This window comes from Semicossyphus pulcher, unplaced genomic scaffold (assembly GCF_022749685.1).
Source record: "Semicossyphus pulcher isolate SPU_LCO1_2020_fin unplaced genomic scaffold, fSemPul1.0.p SCAF_15, whole genome shotgun sequence".
NCBI classification, from domain to species: domain Eukaryota; kingdom Metazoa; phylum Chordata; class Actinopteri; order Labriformes; family Labridae; genus Semicossyphus; species Semicossyphus pulcher.
In genome coordinates this window covers 14,079,604-14,096,640 of record NW_027211659.1, presented here as the reverse complement: position 1 = coordinate 14,096,640, position 17,037 = coordinate 14,079,604, and the positions used below count along the sequence as shown (strand labels likewise).

Sequence of the window (17,037 nt, the reverse complement as noted above, 5' to 3'; positions counted from 1 at the left end):
AAAACACAGGGCTGCCTTATTTATGAGAGCCTTTTATTATTACTGTGAACCTAAACAGGAGGTAAATCATTATACATCTGTTTGATCAGCGACAACAAGCCAAAGGTAATGAAACAGATCATTACGTTTTGCCACTTAGGCCACAAACACATTAGGACAACAGCACATTATATTTACAGTCATTCCTGGAGAGGAAGAGTTTTTAATATTTGATAAAAGACAATGCAATGAGCGAGTATAAGCCTCCGCTTGCTCCTGGTCATATCTGACATAAGACTGCAGCAAACCTTTTTACTGCTGATTTATTACATTACATAAACGTCTTTAAAAGTTACATTATCTCACTTAAGCTTGATGATGTAACCGATAGTAAAACTTTGTGCTGAATATCAGCTGCTGAAGCAACAAGTGACGATTCAATAAAAGAAGGTGGTAGAACAAAAGCTCACAGAACCACAAGTAAAAGCGTGTCGCCCCCCACGTCGACAGGGCTCTGACTGCACTAACAATGTATGAGATTGGTTAGCGGTATCGGGGATGCTTCAAATGCAGAGTTCAGCCACTGTAGAGATATCGGTGTCTAAAGGCATGCTAATTTGTATTGCAAATTAGAGGGTGTAGATTTCTAGAAGTCAAACATCAGCATCTACGGAAAAAAACAGATCATAAAACATCTCCTTAAATAGTCGTATTAAGACAACACTGATCTGGGGACAAAGGACCCTGGGAGCATAGCTGATTAAATATGATCTAATCAATATTCAGTGATTATTGAGTGTCAGTTAACAAAGCAAATCTGCCTAAAGTTTGATATCATTAGCTTAAGCTACCGTGAAGTATTGAATAGTCTTTCATTCCTAATAACTCCACCTTTTATTTGTGAAAGGAAGAATGTATTTCTACATTCAGGAGTTACATCGTGTTGATTTAAGTCTTTAAATTCACAGTTTCATAATTACAGTTGGCTTGTACGCAGGTGTTTAGTTAAACTAATTATGTACCAGGTAAATATCTGTTGTCTTAAGAAAAACTCATCATGGTTGCCATTGTAGTGAAATGCTGAAGTACCTGCTGAGTTAAAATAAGCTGCCGTCTACTGGCTCGACTTCCACCGTGAGATCGCCATCTTCAGAGACCTGTTGGGGGTGAGGAGCGTGGTGTGCAGGGGCAGGTTCGTCATGGGGCTGGTTTTGTTCTTGCCTCTGATCCAGCTCTCGATAGAGTCTCGCTCGTAGGAATACCCATCTGTGGAGTAGACGCACATTTGACACATGGTGGACTCACTTTAAGCCAGCTGTGAGTTGTTTTAAGGTTCTGTTGTCTAACCTGCAGCAATGACCGGATCCTTCATCAGCTCTCTGGTGATCGGGCACAGAAACTCATCGGGGGCGTCTGAACCGCTCTGCTCTGCCTTCAGGGCCTCGATCTTCCTCAGGAGACGACCGCGCAGGCCCACAGACTCTGAGGAACCAACACACTGCTCGGTATTCTGTTCAGTACAAGTTCATGTGACACTTAAAGTGTAGCGACGCAGAGATTGATGATTAATAAGTGTTGAAATGTTTGGTACAAACAAAGACTTGGCATTTCACATACACTTAAATTGATTTTATGTTAATGTTGTTCCACTCAGACGGCACCTTTAGCGTTTCTCGTTTCCTCTCTGGTCTCTCAGATAAAACAAAAGGCAGGAATAAATCTGGATCTCCATTCAATGAATCCGTGCTCAGACACAAAAAGCCAAACATGCTCACTTTGTAATAATGGCAAGGTGAGTCCCCAGAGCACTTTGTGTGGGCTGTAGTTCAGAGTTAACATCCCTTATTATTCTCCTCAGGAATTAAAACAGCAAAACAGGCCATAAGAGGAAGATTACTCAGTTCCTCTCTGCCCACTGACGGCACCTTTTGAACTCGTCATCAGCTGCAAATTTAACCTCAAGCTACAATGGAGGGAGGAGCTTCACAGGCGTGTGGCAGCGACACTGAGGTGCAGGCATGTAATATTAGTGCTCAGTTTACAGTTTTAACCTCGAAGATTTCAGTTTTGGTGATAAACAGTAATTGCGGGAGCAAATTTCCCAGATATCCAGACAGTGTTACATGTGTGACGTCCACGGTTCGCTCCAGTTGTAACTCTTGATTTTCCTCGCTTTCCTTTTCAGACTGTTTGCCTTCATCCGAGCGTCGAATTTGTTTCTTTTTCTTTGGATTTTCACTTATTTTTGAAGTTGTATCTGTAGTCATCGATCTTTTCTTTGTTTGTTCAGCCATAGTAGATTACTGTTTACGCGCAACACTTGCAGAGAACCAGAAAAGCAGCCACTTAGCTCCGCCTACCCTCTCTGGCAGACCAACCACTGCTGGGTGATGGAAAACGCGTCACTAAAGCCGCTTTCCCACTGGTCAAAAAAACACCCGGGTCAAATGACTCTGCAGCAGACCCGGGTAATTATCGCCTCGGCTCCGATCGGCATTGATGGGAACACAAAACCCGTGTTGACAGGCTAATCTCCACCCCCCCCCCCTTCGGCACGATGCTATGCTCCGTCAGTAACTTCTGCGACTCCTCGTCATCTCAGCTACAAATTCCACCCGTCTCCGTCCGAGCAGCGCTCGAACATCGTTCAAAATTTGTCAGCCCCGAGTTTGATAAACAGACTGAACGAGTAATAGATACAATAAAGACCTAACCACCGTAACATCTTCGCCGCTTGTGATTCTTTCTGCGAAAGTCGCACCAGACACCCAGTCTGTAATACTGCAAATGCAAAGGCTTTCATCAGCGGGCCACAGGCTCAATCACCATTGTGTTACCACATTCGGCAATAGATAGTGACTTAACAGACATATTTAAATGTTAATCTTTGAGACTATTAGTTTAACATTGATTAGCATGTTATTAAACCAGGGAAGAATTTGTAAAACTCTTTATATTACTGCAGCAAAAGAAATGTTTTGTGTCCATCTTAACTTTGCACTCATTTTTTGAGCAGGAACTCGAAGCGATGGAGGAAAGCAGCATTTCACACCACAAGCCCGCGGCTGCTTCTTAGCATGATCTCAGAGCATTGCAAATTCTGCAATCAAGCCTAAAGTAAAACAGGCACATGCAGCATTGGTGGCCCGCTGTCGCAATCACAAATAGTTTGGCTCCTTTGGGAAAAGTGATCGAAACGTCTTCTCGCGGTGAGACACGCTGAACCCATTAAATCCTCTGATTCATCCAATAAACCACTCTTGGATAGAAAAACTGCTCTTAACGGCTCTATAGGGTTTAAGATTTCCATAAGTACTTCCCACATTTTTCACGGGGGCACAAGCCATTAAGACTATACTGTCCACTTTACATTTAGATTGATCATTTGATGAGACGCTACAATAAAACTGCAGAATGAGGCTGTCTCCGCAGAGATACACTGAATTATATCCGAGAGGAACTTTTTTTCCCCTCCTCTTACTCAAAGATTCATGAATATTTCATCAAGTAAAGTGTGCTGGAATCTAATTTGGAATTTTCTGCGTGTGTGTGTGCTGAACAAGTACTTGTGTGTCTATGCATGAGCACACATTTACACAAGCAGCATGCATGAAAAATGATAGTTTGTTGGTTGCACGGCGCAGACAGGACAGGAAAGCGCCAATCTGCTGTTTGCTGTGTCCTTATTCAGCGATAATGATGGGAGCTGTCCTCCATGCTGAACACAAGGAACAGAGATGCTATAAGACATGCACAGGAAGTCTGCTTTTAACCGTTGTCAAATTAAATAAAGTTTGATTAAAGGCAGGCCTATGATGCAGTTACTGACATGGTTACATTCGACACAAACAGAGAAACGACAGCTGTTCTCAACATTACGGCATTACAGCTGCAATCGTCCGTTTTCCTTTAAAACCTCAAATTAGAATTCAAGATAGCACCGTGGTTAGCTACAACTACCAGTACTGAATTATTTACCACAAAGCACCAAACACAAGGTCAACTATCCCTGCGTTAGTTATTTCAACAGAAGCTAATTAGGTTTTAATCTGCAGCGAGGATGTGTGCCCCTCGTGTGGATTTCTGACAAGGAGTACATACAGATTTCTACAAAGAACAATGTGTGATGTGGTAAAGTGGAAGAGGAAAAAAGGTGAGAAAGCATTATTCAGATTTTGAAAAAAATCATGTGCACGTGTCTTGTTTCACAATAGGTCAGATTTAGTCGTCCACCAACGTGCTGTTATACTGTACATGTAGGAGGTATGCACAAAAACAAGTGCTTTATGAGGAGCTAGATGACGGCGCTATCTGTGCCAAAAACTCACTTTTCAAACACATTTAACTTAAGTCTGACGTTCAATTCTTATGCTAAACACGCATACAGGGACTTAAGCAATAGCTAAATATATTTTGGGAAACACGCTTGTTTGCTTTTTTACAGAGAGAATAAGGAAAAGATGGATACCACTCTCATTACAGAAAATACGTATCTGAAGCCAGCTGTCAGTTAGCTTAGCACTAAGGTTAGAAACAGGTAAAACAATTAGCCTAGCTTTATCTGAAGGTAACAACATAAGCCTAAAAGGATCTTACTCATATTACATAGTGAAACCGTGAAAAAAAAACTACCGTCCTCATGCCAAGCTAAGCTAACCATCAGTGAATAATTGAAGTTTATATCAATCAAATGGGACGTCACCAATTGGTTTGTGAACCCCACTTTTAAAGTCGAGCTGAAACGGCATTTCGAGAGTATCTAGCTTCCGTATCGTGACGTATTTCCGAGTGAAACAGGACGTGTAGGCGGGACATATCATCAGAGGGATTTGATTCGATCGTTGAGAAGTGGGCGTAGACAGACGTTCTCTACAGCGCAGTAGCTAGCTAACTGACTGAACGTTCTTGGTGCTCTGCGGCTAAATGTTGCAGATTGATTGGTTGAAATTGGTTGGTTCTAGCTTACGTAGGCACACTGGATATTTTTTTTTTACAGGAAAAAAAAAAGATCGGATTTTGATATAAGAATACGAAGAAATTGCTTATCTTTTTTTGGCCTATATTGTCAAATAGATGCAGTATATTACCGGGGATGTGATCTAAAAGGATTAAAATGACATTTTTCATTTCACCTCAACTTTAAAGCCTTCAGTGAAACATTTTGGCCATCGTTGTGTTTGTTGGAACCAGAAGAGACCATATTTGGATGACAGGGTTGACATGTTTGTTACACCTCTGTACTGTTTGACAGACAGCCGTGGTAGCAGCTTGACAATCTTAGGTAGCCATGCCCTAAAGCGTACCCAACTTAAGCGATAATTATGGGACCATTATTTACAAAACTGTCATAGTGTATTTAAAAAAAATATACAACAAGCAATTGAGACCATTAACTTGTTAGGAAAATGTTTACCGAGTATTAAAAAAATCACATTTTCTTAGAATTAGGCTTTTTTTGCAACCAGTGCAGTCGCCCCCTGCTGGCCGTTAGAAAGAATGCAGGTTTAAGGCACTTTCAATTTGGCTTATATTGTAAAACCAGTTGCATATACAATATTACAATTTAATTTAGCAGACAGTAAAAAAAAAAAAAAAAAAAAAAAAGACGTTAGTATTCCTTTAAAACAAGCCTCAAAAGTCTCGTCTGGGTCGGTGATGCTGACATTTGTACATTGTTTGCTCTTACTCTACAGTGTTGTTGTTTACACAAGTGTCCATGGCCTGCAGGGAGAGGTGTTTTTTTTGCTTCTGGCCGCAGTTTGCACGGTGACTTTCCACACTGAAACCTTGGACAACCCTGAGCGGACTAATCTTATTTTCAGAGGGATTATCATTGTTTGTGACGTAAAGGTCATTCTGAGGGGTACTGTCCTCACTGCGTGATTTATGATTGTATAAGCAGATAGAAACACTGCGGCCTCACATCCCTGAATCAGATCACTATTTGGGGAGTGTTGTTGGGAGGGGGAAAATAAATCAGAGCATCAATAAAAAGCGGCTTATATCATGCTATCCAATTCAATCTGCTTGTGTTTTAGGATCAAATGGTAAATCCGCACGAAAACACTGAACTCAGTGTGTGTGTGTTCGTGACTCTGCTTTATATGTCATCCTCACCGATTCCCAGCTCTGTCGTTGTTTCCTTGTTCAGCTTGTTGAGCTCTGGCCCGTCAATGTTGTTGGATTTAAAGATGCTGACGAGCTCCTGCAGCCCTTCCTCGCACAGCCAAGCCTGCACATCCTCCTCCGACCAATCGGCAAGCAGCAGCCTGGAGTGACCCGGCAACTTCCTTTCTGCAAAACACAACAGGAAGGGAGGAAGTGTTCTGCTTTCCCCTCTCTCTGCATCTGCTGCAACAAAACTTATCTGATGCTAAATATTTCCCCTCACACTGCACAGATATGGGTGCGGCTAAACCCAGGGTTGTGTTGCTGCACTGTGTGCCAGCATGCAGCTTATCAACCTTCACATGACACGATGGGAGTGAGCAGCCGCCATTTATCACACGAGGCTGAGATAAACCGGCCCCGTTAATGACACCTCCCAGCAGCCGCACGGTTCCCATCGCCCATCATTAGGAACGTGAAGGATAACCCTGAAGACCGGGAGGTGTTGCTCGTTATCACGTGAACCACATGTTAGGTTTCCCCCTCACCTCTGCTAGCATAAATAATCACAATGTATGCATACTTTCCTCCACAAAAGACGTGGTCTGGAATGCTAAAATGTGTCTGATTACTCTGGCAAAACACATCTGTACCTAATATGCTGATGTATAGCAGGGTCTGTTTAGCAGGTTAGCATGCTAAGACAGCTTGGGCTGTTTGTACTGGTAGTTTTATAGGTTTGACTCATCCAGAAAGTGACATGTCTGTACCTAATTTCAAGACAGTTCATTGACCTTTTGAGATATTTCATTCACAACCACAAACGCCGACCTCATGTCGGCACTTCCTGGAAAAAATAAGGGTTTAAACAAACTCAACAGGATTCTTCCAATGGGGACAAACGGTTAAAATATTTGCTGAAAATAATAGTTGCTGATGCCCTCAATTACAGTTGTCCTGGAAATACCATTATTGTCAGCAAGGGGCTGGTTGTCTTTCAGAATAAATGAATTCTGACCTAAAACGTCCTTATTTGGAAAGACTAAACCTGCACAAACATAAATCCCCCCCCCAAGCCCAGTAGCACTTAGTGGAAAGATCCACTTATTAGTTCTGCACGACAGTGAGCGGAGTAACACCACCTCTTCACTGCAGCCGCGCTGATAGAGTGTGGAGTCTCACAGTCTAGGAGGCTGAGTCATGAAACACGGTGCCAAGAGCATGAAACCTCACAGAGCCCCACTGCAGACTGGGAGAGCTCACACTGCACGGTTTAATTATTTGGACAGATGCGTGAAGATCTCTTCATCAAGTCCATTATTTACAGGAGGAGCCGGGCAACAGTGCATTTCTGTTATTATTAAATTCTATAAAAACAAACAGGACAAAGGATTTTTAAAGCATTAAAGTGCTTGAAGCCAAAATACATTTCTAACCGCTGCTATGTCATTATCCAGACCTCTCAGGTTATCCAGCGTTCTGCCTCCACAGTCGAACATTAAACAGGAAATTCCATATTTGAGTGTCCTATGTCTGGTAAAACCTCCAGGTAATTGAGGTTAGGTCCATCTGAATTAATTAAAAAACCCTAAACGGTTTCCCACTGCCTGAGACCCTGCTCGTGAACACAGGTGTTTTCAATCACTCAGGCTGATTAGACTGTGAGGAGGGTTGTTGTCCCACCCCCACAGGTGCAACAGCAGCAGAGTGAGGGAGATGTCAATCATGCCTGTTGTGTAGAGGGGAGGTCTAATCAAGCACCTTAAGTGAAAACACCTGTGTGGGTGGACTACAGCTGAGTAGAGAGTTACATTTTTTATGCTAACAGGTCAGATTTTGCACTCTACTGAAAAAAAAAAAAATCTTATGCATTTTTCTTAATGTATATAACATTCTAAAAAGGTATTACCTAATTAATTACCTAATATGCTTCTCCATACAAACTTCCCTAAAGACGCTACAGCTAGCTGCTCTGTGGAGCACTGTTTTAAGCTAGGTGCAAACGTAAGCAAGCTTACATGCTAATAAAGCATGGTAATATGCTAACATTTGCTAATTAGCACTAAAAACGAAGCATAGCTGTACCTAAAGGGATTTTCATTAGTTATTCTAGCATAAGTAACAAATATTTAAGGCTGGAACAAAATGGTGAACTAGGGTGACCATACGTCCCGTTTTTAAGCTCCGTGTCCCGAGTCCCAACAACTATTTATAAAACACTAATATGTCCCGGTTTTGAACAAGCCCTGTCCCGGTTTTAACCAATTGAAATACCAAAACAATGCACCATGCTTGCAACACTGAGTTGTCTGTATATGTCAGTCAATGTCATTGCCAAGGCTTTTGCTGTTTTAACCAATAGATAAACATCATTAATGCACTGCTGGTCAAAGTTCAATACTGACTTGTTTGCAGGGCCTACATGTGTCTATCAATCTCTCCCAGCTCGTCATACTGACACGACCTGCTGCGTAACGCAATGACTGTATGACTGATATGTAAACTTCAGTGACTGTCGTGATTGTTAATCTGGAACAGATCGGCTGCAGGAGCCAGATTTGTCAACAGAGCTGTCAATCATCCTTTTTACAGCATCAAATAACTCATTAGAAGTAAACTTGGCTTTATGACCTATACTGCCGCCAGTCAGCAGGGGGCGCTCCAAATGTTTTGGCTTCACTTTTAGGGAGCTGTCATGTCGTCCATCTTTTTATACACTCTATGGCGTAACATCAGGTAGGCTAGCAGTCACGCCGAAAAGGAAGTCAGTGTTTTCCAAGGAGCTCCAGAGGAGTTCCTTCGAAAAGTACCAGGCAGTGAATGTGCTGCGCTTTGCACATACTACAAGTGTCCACGGTGTCTCTGGAGACATGATTTTTCATCTGCTGAAGCACTTTGCACGGTGTTGAAAGGCACACTGATGAAAAATCCAATTGTACCATGAGCTCATACATTTGGAGAAAATATGGTCACCCTACGATAAACTAACGTCCATAGATTCAGCTATCATGGCTAAAATCGATGGTGCCCACTCATTTTAAGAAATTAATGATCCTCTTTTGTAAATTAAACTGTATTTTTAACTAACTATAACTAAAGGCTTGGAAAGTTGGGAGACCTCCCAATACATTATTGGTTTTAGTCCTTTCATGGGATTTGTTGACGTTAAGAAAAATATTCAATAATGCCAGCCTTATCCTTTAAAGCCAGACAGTAGCTTTTCAATTTATTTTTTTTATTTTTTTTTATCCCCTTTAGCTTCACCAAAGCACCATTTTTTTTTGGGTTCACACAACAACACACAGGACATACACAAAATCACAAAAGCTTTCCACTACAGCCAGAAAGACAACAAATTACTGCAACAATAGCTGGAAAGAAAAGATGTTTTCATCATTTTCACACCTGTACCACACTCTGACACCTGAACCATTCACACGTACACATAAAGCACATATCAAAATAAAACAGCAGCGTTTTTTGGCTCGGAGAGTGCTGTGAATAAGCGGTGATTTCTATGGGCAAAGCGGAGTGATGCGTTTATTTACCTTGGCACGCCGTCTGCTGTGATTCAGCTGCTGTGGAAAAACATAAAAGGGAATAAGTTTAATATGTGGAAAGAAAGAGACAAGATTAAAGGAAAGGGGGAACAGAGAGAGGAGAGGTAGAAGCATAAAAAGGCAGATCTTCATTGCGCTGAAATATTGTTTGTTGACATCAACCTGCTGCCCCGATGAAGCTTCAAGGCCTCCAGATGTCTGACGATTGCACCTTTTTCATTTAGTATTCCGAGTGTTTTCTTTCATGTTGGCTTTAAACTTTTTTTTAAGGATTCACCTCAATAACAACAGCTCTCTGAGGCGCAGTGGTAGTTTGCCCTGCTGCACCAATAAACATCAATCACAATACTTCCTCTAGACACTGCAGCCAGACAGCAATACACATGTAATGGGACCTTCTCCTGCTGGATAGCTCCCAAAATACTCTTCTGGGAGGCTCCAAATGGTTTCTGGGCTTTGAACCACTGCTAATAGTCTGTTTTTAAAAAGGAGGAGTGATTGTGCACACGTAGGCGCCAACCTAAACAACTCTCTGTGAAGTATTTACCAGTCGTGCTGACTTCATCTCCTATTCTCCACACGTTTACCGTTCTGTCCATGGAGCCGGTTGCAATCCACGGCATGGTGGGAGACAGAGCAACAGCAGTCACGTACCTGCCGGGAGGAGGAAGAGGAGCACAGATGTGAAGGGTGTGTATGACGGACTAAAACTGGCACAGGAAGAGATCGGCTTTAAAAGTCAGGCTCCCTCTGCCCTTAAAAGAAAAAAAAGAAAAATGCAGACTTAGATCATACAGTATCTTAAATCCTTTCAAGCACTTCAAAGAGCTCTGCCTGTGCCTACCTGCGGTGCCACTTCAATAACTGTCTGGAAAGCAGAGTTGGATACTATTGCATCACTGCACCCAGGGCTTCTGGGAAAAACTAATCAAGCAAAAATCACACATTTTGATCTGAAACACTGGGGCTCCTATTCCGCTGTTTGCCTGATAGCTGCAGAGATTGCATAGCGGCGGGAGGGCAGGTCATTTACCTGTCGTGCTGTTTCAGAGTGTGGAGCAGAGTTCCCAGGTTCTGTGAGCAAAGCAGGAACAAGAACAGGAACGTTATTCATCTCTGTGTTTACAGGTGGCACATTTAACCAAACTAAACACCTTTAAATCGTGCTTTACTCACCGCATCATAGACTGCAACACTTTTATCCACTGAGCTGTTGAAAAATAAGAATTAAAAAGTCATTTTTCAATTGCAGAAATCACGTGAGCATGTGCATGACAGAATAATAACACAAAAGATTGGACTCTAGTCAAAGAAAAGCACACACATTATTCAAATGTGAGCTGCAAGCAGAGCACAGATTAACCTTCAGCATGTCTGAATTAAAGCCAGAAACAGCAGACGCTTAAATGCAACAGAATACACTCCTCCTGTGGCCGACACAGGGAACAGCAGGACGCCGTTCACAGCGCAGAGGGGAAACTTAATACTAATTGTCCCTAATAAGCAAACTATTTTACAGCTCACAATAAATCTTTAAACAGAATATAAGCTTAACAGGCACAACAGTCATAATTCAGTTGCAAGCGCAGGAGGTGTTTATTCGAGCTGCTCACACAGGAAGACAGGAAGTGATTTGTATGTGTTTGTTTGTGTGTGTGCGTGTCTTACCCGGAGACAACCAGCTCTCCATCAGGAGAAAAGGCACAAGACAGAACAGGAGCGGACTGGCTGGTGAGAGTGTGAAGCAGCTTCATGACACAGGCTGAGGGTCGACAACACACACACACACACGCAGGCAAGGTTAGACATCACAGAGAAGTAATGTCTGCGTTTGTTCAGCTACTAACTTTAAAAAGTTTTGTCCAGAAATTGACAAAAAAAACACAACAAAATTCTGCCTCTGAAGCTGACACACACACACGCACACACTGCATCAAACTGCATCTTTGTGTGTATCTGTTCAGTCGGCTCCACCTCACACTCAAAACTTTCTGTCAATACCTCTCCTCCCTCTCGCTGGCTCGCAGCTGGGCCTCCTGCTGACAGCTGCGAGGAAACAAAAGATCTTCTTTCCGGCAGTAAACCTGAGGCGCTCACAGCCTTATATAGAAAGATGCTTTCTATATAAAGAGCGATAATTTACTGTGCAATAACTCTACAACTAATAGGTCTGTGGCAGCGTGTGAATTATAATCCTGTAAACACGCGTGTAGTAAATTAAACCCTCGTCTTCTCCATTAGAGTGAAAGTACAGTACGCAGGCTCAGTGGGAGGCTAATTTGTTATTTGCATGTGTTGAAAACAAAAACACATTATCAAACCTGACAAATTTAAGTGAGCACTTAAACATAAATCAGATGGAACGTGTGATTGCCAGCACGCGCTGCCGAGAGAAGGAAGAGGCTGCAGAACTGACAGCATTAAAGATCTGACCCACGAAGCTGTATAAATATTTAGATTGCATATTTACAGCTTCATATTCGGCTTTCCTTGAATCATCTTGCTTTTTAAAAGGTTCAAGTGTGGTTCAAGGGTGCAATCTTCTTGCAAACACAAAACAAATGCACATTTCGGCTCCTCCACGGAGAAACGCCGAGTCTGAGAAACGACACTTTAAAAGGAATGAAACGTACATCGTTCTACGTCCGTGTGCAAGCTGCTCAGAGATGAAACATCCCCATGGAGCGCAGCGGGTCACCACGTAGGGCACATTGCATTCTACCGGAGGAATGACCCGTTACCAAGGCAACACATCTAGGGAACTAACAACATCGTGGTGTGTCCATACACTAATCAAAATACAGTCTGCAGGCCGCATCCACAACCTCTGAACGTACAGGAAATGTTCTTGTTCTGCTCCTGGTCGTACATGATAGAAATGTCACAGAGGATATATGCACCTGACTTCTCTCCAAATCTTCTCCACACACACACACTTAGACACACACTCACTGCCCTCTGCTGCTGTATTTCAGCAGAATGTCTTAAAGTGATCCATTATTAATGAATCAGTCTGCAGCTGATTTATTCCATGCAGTAATAAAATTCTTCTATTCTGCAGAGATTTCAAGGTTAAAGCAGCTCTCTCTCGCTCTCTCTCGTGATGGAGTGAGGGAGCTTTAAGTCGAGGAAGCGGACAGAGGAGGTCGGCCTACCTGCTCCTTCACGCTGGGAAACAATCCATATTTTCAGCTGGCTGTCCTGCCCACAGGAGGCCAGTCGAAACTCCACACAGCAGCCGTCTGCAGAACAAAAAAACAGTCGCACTCGGTGAGCGTTCTCGCTCCGCTGAGTTTAATAACAAAAGGAGACAAATATCATCTGACGGCCTGTTTGTGAGGTGCAGCAACACGCTTCTTTTACACGCCATGTGGGATGAATTTAGAGTTTGGATTTAAGGGAGATTTCCATAACAAAAACATTCTTTTCATTCCTCAAAAACACTGTAAATGTCGCATGGATTCAGGAATAAAAGGGCCACAGGTTTCTTTTAACTGAACGCTGACTGTGAAGGAGGAAGGATTTCCGTTTCGCTGTGCAGAATTAATTCATGCGGGGAGCCAAAGCTGAAAACTAAACTCTCTTTTCCTGTTACAAACTTAAAAGATACAATCTCAAAGATTTTCATTTAAATAAATGTCTGTTAAGTCACCACCTATCACCGAATGAGGTAACACAATGGTGACTGAGCCTATGGCCCACTGATGAAAGCCTTTGCATTTGCAGAATTTTGCCAGTCTCTGCAAGTGTTGTGAGTAAACAGTAATCTACTATGGCTGAACAAACAAAGAAGAGATCAATGACTACAGATACAACTTCAAAAATAAGTGAAAATCCAAAGAAAAAGAAACAAATTGGACGCTCAAATGAAGGCAAACAGTCTAAAAAGGAAAGCGAAGAAAATCAAGAGTTACAACCGGAGCCAACCGTGGACGTCACACATGCAACACTGTCTGGATATCTGGAAAAGTGTGCTCCTGCAGTCCCGGTTGATCACCATAGGTGCCGCTAAAGAGAACAAGACTGAGATCTTTGAGATCAGTTCAAAAGATCTCCCTACTGAAGAAATATTCTCATTAAAACATGTTCATTCTGTTTCTACTCATGTTTAGAGGCAGCTGTGCGTTCAGTGGTAGAGTCGGTCGTCTCTCAGTCGGGCGGTTGGGGGTTCGATCCCTGCAGTCACATGTCAAAGTGTCCTTGGACAAGACACTGAAGCCCAAATTGCTCCTGAAGGCATAGCCATCGGGTATGAATGTGTATAGATACTGGTTGGAGATTGGCATGTAAGCCTTAACCATCAGTGTGAGTGTGAAAGGGTGAATGTGACATGTAGTGTAAAAGCGGCTTTGAGTGGTCTGAAGACTGGAAAAGCGCTTTATAAGAGCAGTGCATTTATATTTTCATCATCAGTCTATAAATGCACAAACAGTTTTTACATTAATCTTTATCTTTTGGTTGATGGAAAGTTCTAAGAAAGTGAAACAAACAAAAACTCAATTTCCCAGAATCCTAGCTGATTACGTCTAACTACTTGTCTGACCTACCGTCTAAAATCCAAAGATGTTCAGCTTACAACAATTAAACAGAAACAAACCGCAGACTCTCATGTGAGAGAAAACTAATCAATAATCAAAATGTAGTGATTAACTTTTGCATCTAGTGATTAATAGTTAGCAATAAGTACCAGTTAAGTCTAACAAAACAAACATTTCACTCTCCATTAATTTGGGGAGGCAGCTGAAATCTCAAGAGGGAATTATTTCAAAACAAGAAGCCAACAATCGGCATTTAGACACTAATTAACTTGAAACAACCTGTTAGTTTCCTCGGTAACGGTTAGCGGATAAAGAGAGGAACAATTAATAAAACCTAGAGACAAGGGAGGGCTGGGATAAGAGCACAGTATAAGCTAAAATAATTAATTTATAAACAAACTAAGGCAAAAGGAATTTACTCACAACAGATAATAGGCTTCTTCTTCAGACAAAAAACACTGGTCCAAATATTGGTTTGAGAACTTAAATGATAACCAAAAAAGAAACTCTACAGCAGAGAAATAAAGACATCCAAAGACTAAGCACTGCTGTATTTCCAAGCCCTGATGACAAATTGGACACAGGTGAGCTCAATCACTGGCTGCAACGCGTGAGAGCAGCACCTGGAGCTCCCAGACAGGAGGAACAGAAACCACCACAACAAACACACATTTAACTTTACTCACCCACTTTAAGTTGTTGTGCGAAGCTGCAGCAGGAGACCCCCAGGTCGTGGGCGTCCTTCTCAGCATGCTGGAGGTTCATGTCCATCACATCCCAGAGTTTGAGGTCTCCGTGGGTGCAGCCGGTCACAAACATCTGACCACAGGGGGAGAAGCAGCAGGCCACAACACTGGCCTCGCTCACAGCACTGCATCTGTTACAGACAATATAATAGAGTTACAATTTAGGGATAGTCACATGTGTGTCTGTTGTTAAAACCTTCCTCAATGTATGCATGAAGTAAACCTGATATTTCTTTAGAAAACTGGTTTAGGTAAATCAAGACAAGATGAAAGTATGAAATGTTTTTTAAAGGCCCTGAAAACTTTCTTTATTTTCAAAATACAAACTATTCATGTTTCTGTCTTTGTGTTTTTATCTCTGCTCTCCTCCCTAGTACAATGTGGGCATTACTCTACTGGATCAATCTGAATTCCACAGTACAAGAATCAGGATGACCTTGTGAATTTTGCTGATGATGAAGGCTGTAAGATTCGGTGTAAAGCTTTGTAAACACCAAGTATGTGGGCCGTGTGATTGAAAACTTAAAAAAAAACACTTTTAAGCTCATAATGGGAGGCTGTTTGCTGGGGGATACATTTTGTTGAGAGAAATTAATTGGCAGCTATTTTCATAATTGATCAACAATTGTCAGGATGTGATGCTTTAATTTGACTTGTAAATAGTAATATGACATCTGTTGTTTTTGGATTGCTGGTTGGATTAAACAAGAGATTTGTTTTTTTCAGTTTTATTCAGTAAAAGGTTTATGAATACACCAAAACACACATTTTAGTGTCAAACCATAGAGGAACACTTGGCATAGGGGCTTAAAAATGTCACTTTGAGGCTAGAGCTTTGCTGGAAACGGGCCTTTGATGAATTTAACATATTTTTGCATATGGCTATATTTAACTGTTGATGTGGCTACAACTGGGTCACATTGTACCTGCGTAATGTCTTGGAGGTGAAGTCCCAGAGGGCCACGGTGCCGTCACAGGCCCCTGCCAGCAGGTGGGAGGAGTCTGGAGCTAGTGCGCACGCTCGGAGCGGGCTGCGGCCCGGGTGTTGCAGCACCACGGACACCTCACCTGTCTCCGAGCGCCACACGATGACGGAGCCGTCCGTGGAGCAGCTGAGCAGGTAACTTCCGCACGAACTGAAGCAGCAGCAGTGAACCCCGTAGCCGTGACCCGAGAGAGGAGAGAAGGGGAGCTCCGAGAAGTCCGCGGTGTTATAAACACGAAGGGTCTTGTCGCCGGAGGAGGTCGCGAGTAGAGAAGGAGAGAAGGCACAGCAGCTCACCTCGTCGGTGTGCTGTCGAAGAGTGCACAGTAATGACACCATCTTGAGATGTCGTCTATTTCGGCTCTGCTGAGGGAGCAGTTCACTCACAAGGTGGCGCAAAACGCTCAAATATCCGCCTGTGAAGGGAAAAAAAGGAAAGAAACGAGTCAGAAACACCTGAAGGAAACTGTCGTGACACCAGATAATCTGTTAAATGTTACGTTTAAAGAATGAAAAGGTACAAACCTCTCAGCTCAGTGTTGCTCCTGAAGTGTCTCGGATAGTTTCCTCTTACAACAAACCTATAAAGTCTGTTTATCTCTCACAACTGTTATCAGTCATGTGACCAGTAAGGTACAGTTACACAATGGTCATAATCGAGTTTAGAGCATCTTAATGGAAAAAAACTAAAAATAATAATTCACCTCACTGACGGATCCAAAATAGAGTTCTTCAGCGTGATCATCTTCATTACCGTTGGGCTCATTTAACTCCCACGCGCTATTTTGTAGTTTTATTTTTCCATCATGTTTTGCATGTAATGCTAAATCTGCATAGTAATTATAGCTGTAGATGCATTTAGTGGAGTAAATTTAGGGAAACACTTAAGTACAAGTATCCTAAAATTTGGCTAGAGGGCAGTCTTCCTTTGACCTAAATGTACTTTGTTACAATCTAAGTATACTATTTGACTTAAGTGTTTAACCCTCATCAACCAAGCTAATGTTTCAGATTAAATCCACGACTCAAACACTGTGAGTTGATTATTATTGAAATTCATCGAGGCTGAACTTACAATAGGTCTAAATAAGAGCCACATTGAGGGCCTGACAGTCTTATTT

The 17,037-nt window shown here is 42.2% G+C and overlaps 1 protein-coding gene across 1 annotated transcript; it reads right to left on the bottom strand.

Moving 5' to 3' along the window:
* Window positions 1–34: 34 nt before the first annotated feature.
* Window positions 35–16,269, bottom strand: LOC138592552 (WD repeat, SAM and U-box domain-containing protein 1-like). The gene is made up of 11 exons (XM_069663385.1): window positions 15,858–16,269; window positions 14,872–15,062; window positions 12,803–12,889; window positions 11,316–11,409; window positions 10,824–10,857; window positions 10,681–10,721; window positions 10,195–10,301; window positions 9,636–9,665; window positions 6,097–6,273; window positions 1,327–1,461; window positions 35–1,245 (listed from the first exon to the last, which is right to left on the bottom strand). Exons 1-11 carry the CDS (start codon window positions 16,253–16,255, stop codon window positions 1,094–1,096), a joined length of 1,446 nt encoding a protein of 481 aa, XP_069519486.1. The 5' UTR covers window positions 16,256–16,269; the 3' UTR covers window positions 35–1,093.
* Window positions 16,270–17,037: the final 768 nt, after the last annotated feature.

Bases quoted from the DNA above. Each gene is read 5' to 3' on its own strand.
- LOC138592552 (XM_069663385.1), bottom strand. From the start codon at position 16,255: ATGGTGTCATTACTGTGCACTCTTCGACAGCACACCGACGAGGTGAGC. The intron at 6,274-9,635 runs GTAAATAAACGC...TGTGTTTTGCAG, and splicing joins ACAGCAGACGGCGTGCCAAG to AAAGGAAGTTGCCGGGTCAC. The intron at 1,462-6,096 runs GTGAGGATGACA...TTGGTTCCTCAG, and splicing joins AACGACAGAGCTGGGAATCG to AGTCTGTGGGCCTGCGCGGT.